Source organism: Meleagris gallopavo, chromosome 2 (assembly GCF_000146605.3).
Source record: "Meleagris gallopavo isolate NT-WF06-2002-E0010 breed Aviagen turkey brand Nicholas breeding stock chromosome 2, Turkey_5.1, whole genome shotgun sequence".
In the NCBI taxonomy this organism is placed as follows: Eukaryota; Metazoa; Chordata; class Aves; order Galliformes; family Phasianidae; genus Meleagris; species Meleagris gallopavo.
In genome coordinates, this window is record NC_015012.2 from 99,120,309 (window position 1) to 99,125,694 (window position 5,386).

General features: G+C 35.2%; 2 protein-coding genes across 7 annotated transcripts in view; both read left to right on the top strand.

Annotated features, from left to right (window-relative positions):
• The window catches only part of GEN1 (GEN1 Holliday junction 5' flap endonuclease), a 13,736-nt gene extending 8,525 nt beyond the window's left edge, over window positions 1-5,211 (top strand). For all 6 annotated transcript variants that reach the window (XM_019613294.1, XM_019613295.1, XM_019613293.1 and 3 more), the window contains 7 exons: window positions 140-213; window positions 729-820; window positions 1,590-1,740; window positions 1,855-1,891; window positions 1,991-2,071; window positions 3,302-3,432; window positions 5,106-5,211. In XM_019613294.1, the coding sequence (XP_019468839.1) occupies window positions 140-213; window positions 729-820; window positions 1,590-1,740; window positions 1,855-1,891; window positions 1,991-2,071; window positions 3,302-3,432; window positions 5,106-5,196 (657 nt within the window). In that variant the 3' untranslated portion in view covers window positions 5,197-5,211. The remainder of the gene's footprint in view (window positions 1-139; window positions 214-728; window positions 821-1,589; window positions 1,741-1,854; window positions 1,892-1,990; window positions 2,072-3,301; window positions 3,433-5,105) is intronic.
• A 43-nt stretch (window positions 5,212-5,254) lies between these two features.
• LOC109366380 overlaps window positions 5,255-5,386 on the top strand; it is a 4,642-nt gene continuing 4,510 nt past the window's right edge. Inside the window, exon 1 of the mRNA XM_019613606.1 lies at window positions 5,255-5,258. Within this exon, the coding sequence (XP_019469151.1) occupies window positions 5,255-5,258 (4 nt within the window). The remainder of the gene's footprint in view (window positions 5,259-5,386) is intronic.

The window sequence follows — 5,386 nt, forward strand, 5'->3', positions numbered from 1 at the left end:
TATATATATATATTTTTTTTCTTCTCAGTTTAGCTCAGTGCCTTGGGATTGTTATTTCTGTCCATAATGTTAGAAAGGCAATAAAGATGTTTGTACTGCATGTGTCATTTCTTAATGTTTCATATTTCTGTCTCTATAGGGCGTTCCAGGAGTTGGAAAAGAACAAGCTTTAAAATTAATTGAGACTTTGAGAGGTCAAAATTTACTGCAAAGGTACAGTGCAAGTGTTTACCCTGTATGCTCAAGTACTTTGATTTTAGTTCACATACTTGCTGGTATGGGCTTCAGCTCCAAGACAATGCTAGTAATATTTTTAATTTTTTTTGAGAGAGAGTCAAGAGTCAAGTGGCTGCATTGTTGTTTGCCTAAATGAATTACATGGTGTGCTGTGTGAACTTGTGGATTGTTTTAAATATTAGCTGACACCTAGCTTTAGAGTATGTTGTTGCATTGGAATAGAAGTCATGAGGACTGATAATTTTTATTTTTAACTGGTTTGTGGATTAGGACACGAGGTACTAAATGCTTCCTGTGTTTGTTATCTTAATGTGCATGTCATTATTCATAATCCAACAAGGATATGCTTGCAAAACAAATAATCTAGTTTCTTAACTTAGGAAATGCTTCTTGAGCAAATGCTTGAGAATTACAAAGGGACTACTTGGGTATTTTATTTTAAGTATGAAAGTATAAAGCATTTCTTAATCCTTTAAATATCATCCCTATAGGTTTGAGCAATGGAGAGAACAATCAGAGCATGATAATAATCCACCTTTGGTTGTTAAAAGAGTAGTGCACTGTTCTGACTGCCATCATCCAGGTCAGTGTTGAAAGAGTGGAATTTTATTTTTAGCTTAATCATTTGTTTGCTCTTGATTCTGGATGTTGGGGTCATCGGATGGTTGAATTTTTGTGACTAGCATTACAAACTGCTTTTCTTGTCATTCAGCTTCGACTTCACATTTGCTGCACTGTGTATCTGTATGAAGGCTTTTTGAAGGTACAAGTGACGTTTCTCAAATATGAAACCAGCAGAATGTTAATACAGTGCATTGTGTGATCCCAGATATTTACCTTTTTAACAGCGTCACTAAAAACAGCATGCTGTAATGGCAAGCAACTTTCTTTTCTCCTCCCTAAACTGGCCTTGCATGAGGTCTGAACCCATTGGCATTGCTGGATTTTGCTGTAGCTTTTTCTTCAAAATAAATTAGTCCTAACCTCATTTTTGTGGTGTCTTCAGTGAACTCATTTAAAGGTATTGCTCTGGATGGTAATGAGAAGGGGAAAAAAGCTTGTTTTATATATCCTTTACTTATTATTTTGTCAAGATGTCCCATGCTACTTCTGCAGCATTCATTTATAATTCCTCAGCACAAGGTCTGAAACAGGCACAGTCTTAAGAAAATAATTTTAAAAAATAATACATTCTTCTTGTCAGTTTTTATGGTAGTTATATAGCTAATGTACTCAGATATGCTTACAGCTGTTATTCATGCGTGTTCTGACCTTTATATTTCTATTGCTAATATTGTTTTTGGAGGTGTCTAAAACCTCCTTTCTCATTGAGATTTGTGCATCTTCTATAGGATCATACAAGGAACATGAGCGCAGTGGATGTAAATTCTGTGAAAGCACTAGATACTGCAAACCCAGTGACTCCAAAAACTGCTGCCCTTGTGAATGGCATCAGTTAGAGCAAGTGAAACAAGCAAGTGCAGTGGAGGACAATATCAGAAAGTAGGAATGTTTTGAAAAGAAACTGCTTTCCCTTTCACGTGCAGAGTGAGCATTTAAAATGTGTATTTTTTTCTATTTGTTATTCAGTTCCTAACACACTTGTTTTACCTGCAGAAAAGCTAACAGTTGTGAAGGCTTTCCATTCTCTGAGGTAAGAAGCCTAGTTAAAGATTAATTTTCCAAATCAGTTAATTGAAATTTCAGGTTTTTTGCCCTTTCCTCAACTACATCTTTTCTGTTTTATCTCAAGGTTATCCAAGAATTTCTTGTAAACAAGAATAAACTGAACAAGATAATGGAATGCAAAAGGCCAAATTTATTGTCATTTCAGGTATATGTGAAAATACTGAATATTCAGCTCTGTGGATTTTCTTGTTTTTTTGCCTTAAGGAAGTCATCTGTCATTTTGATTTATTTTTTTTTTTTCCCATTGGTAATTCTACAGGAAATACAATTAAAGTACCTTGCTACAGCTTTTTAATTCACCTCATTCTTTTTGAAAGTTAAAAATTGGCAACTGTGAAAAATTAGTTGATGTAAATAGGCATTTAGAAAAGCTCAAGTACAGTAACTTGGAAAAAAGGTCACTTGCTATTGTTCCATTTTTCACTGTCTAGCATTACTAGAGTGGATTGCTGAGCACTGGATCATCTCTAGTGTATAAAATATGGTGTGTTTATGAGGCATAATGCTTCAGGAATGTTATTTCTCCCATCTTTTGTAAAGGCTTTAACAGGTGTGGCTCTTGGTTTTTACTCACATTTGCCTTGTCCTCTTACCAACATATGTATATGCTAACTCAAGTTACGTTTGCAGACTTTGAGGTTTTTGGTTGTTTCTTTTTTTTTTTAATAATAATTTCTTGGTATCACTGAGGCAGCTGGCTTCTATACATAACAAGCAGAAACATTTATTCTGAATTGTGCATATATCCCCCCCAAAAAAGATGGCAGGCCTGTATTTAGCACAATCCTACCACCTTCCAGGTACAGAGGCCTTTTAATTCCAAGTGCTCAAAGCTCAGAAGTGACATACAGAGTTTGCTCCAAAAGTAATGCCTACTGCTTGCTTCCATGCAAACTGCAGCAGCTACAAAGAGCACAATACCACGGTTTGATAGAGCAAACTTTTTGCTACAAGCAAAGCACTTTTTTTTTTTTTTCCAACACAATCACCACTATTAGCTGTTTATTTTCACCACCAATTAGCAAGATTAGCAGTAGGGATTTCATGTGTCACCACCCCATAGACTGCCATTTTGACTCTGACTTGTAGTCTAGCTTGTCACACAATGTGACAGCTCTGCATGGCCATCTGGAACGTGACTTTTCTTTCACATCACTGTTCCTTTGATTTCTTATTGGCAGCAGGTGGATGTGCTCATTTACAGAGATATCTCACTACCAAGTGGAGGAAGTTATTGTTTGGCATTTCTCTAACTTACAGAATGTTTAAAGCGTCTAGTTCTGTGTTTCTGCTCAACAGCTTTTGAAGTTTGATATCTAACAGAGTAAGCAAGTTTTAAAGCATGTTTTTTTTTTTGTTTACTTTATACTAACAGATATTTGCTTCTGAGAAGATGGAATGGGCAAAGCATTATGCTTGTAAGAAGCTATTAGTGCTGCTGACGCGTTATGATATGATCCAGAGGAAATCTGGATACATTGATTCAAAGCAGCTGCAGGCAATACGGTAATGTAACAGGTGTTCTTCAACCTAATATTTTACTTCTGCTGCTGGAGGAATTTTTTATTTATTTATTTATTTATTTTACAAAAATGTAATTATTTTCTTTCCTCTCTGGTTCAAGCTATGTGCTCATTTTGAATAGAGTTAAAAATTTAGATGAACATACTAATATATATGTTGCTGTTGCACAAAGTTATACATACAGCAGTTTTCTTATGTTCCAACAGAGCCTGCTTTTTCCTAAGCTTACTATTCCATTCTGTTTCCTTCGGTCTGTGCACAAGAGGTTTACCTTTTAAGGGATTATTTCTCTTCTCAGATACTTAGTCAATTTTGATTGACTTCAGTGATTAAAAGATACGAGCATGGACTTATAAATAAACATCTGCATACTCAGTTGTGTCTAGTGAAATTATCGCCTTCCATTTTGTTTCTGCTACCCCTTCCTCTCAAAAAAATCCAGTCCTTTGTCATTACTGACATGGCCGTGGATCCTGGGTACTTAAAATGGATATGCAGGAAAAACAGTGTGATGCAAGTAATGATTTCCATCTCAGTATTTTCCTGGCATCCAGTTTCCGTTACTCAGGAATTCTCTGGGCCAGAGTTAGTATCATTTTGATCTGTCATCCCTCGGTGGATCTTCTAAATGATCTAATATTTTGTTAAGCCTATGTAAGCTTTAAGAATCTACAGTGTCTGTTGGCAAAAGATAGCTAAGCTTAACTTCACAGTATGAAAGAAATTATTTGACTTCCTGAGGGGATGTTTTGATGGGATCCACTTTCTTCTATTGTAAGGTCTATTTGTCGTTCCATTTCTTGGTGCTGTTCAGTTTTTTTATAGATTTAATTTTAGGGAACAAAAAGCAGTCAGTGTCAGTATGGCATCATCTCTTTTGGATTGATGGGTTGATAGTCTGTTAAACTGTTCCTCATAGAGAAGCAGTTTTGTTTAGCATTATCTTACAGAATAATGACTGGATTGAGTATGTTGTTTGGAGGCTGCTTTTTAATGAGTTGATTAGACAAGTTACTGATACTTTGCTTTGAATGAAAGAATTGATATGTTCTGTTCATGTTTCTGTCTAATGTTTCAAGAGTTTAAAAGACAGGTCTTGATCTCATTTTCTTTTCACAGTCATTTAAAAACATAGTAACGAGACAGCACCAACCTCTTTACGTGTAGGAACTTTGACTGTCCCTGTTCTGTTCACGGTCTGTCTTAATGACAACCCTGTTTACTATCTTACTTCATGCTCTTACGCAAAAGATGTGAACGATAATGTCTGTTCAAATTACTGTCTATGGCAGCAGTCTTCTCCATGGTATAGTTGAAGATACCAAACTGATGTTTGTGGAAGTTTGCATCAGGGTTATATGTTCAGAACAGCTTTCTGATCTTTGGTTCTGCTACTCAGCACAGTGTCATTTCTCCTAAATGAATAATCAGTATTCAGCATCTAGAGCCAAAATTTTAGTATACAACTTGTGCATTAAAAAAAAAAAAGCATATTTTTAAAATGCTATGCTTAGTTCACTGCTACAGAGATTTTCTTCTGCTCTGAATTATAAATTAAAATAGCAAAATATTTTTAGGTATCTTAAATTCTTCCTTATATTCCTTGTTTCTTGTTCAGACAAAATCATCTAATGTGTTGCTTTCTTTTCTTGCAGGATAGTCAAGACACGTGTTAAAAATGGAGTTCCCTGTTTTGAAATTGAGTGGCAAAAACCAGGTTGGATGGATTTCTATGCTTATTATTGAATAGCCTAATTCATAGAAAAAGACAAAAGCATTCTTTAAAGAGTAGTTTGATAGCATTATGAGTAAAAGATGTGTGAATAAGATTGGGAAAACTGCTGTGAAAGAAAATGTCACATTTCAAGTACCCTGAAACCAAGAGCAATGCTAAAAATCAAAATAAGACAAAACCAAACACAAATAACACCTTCAC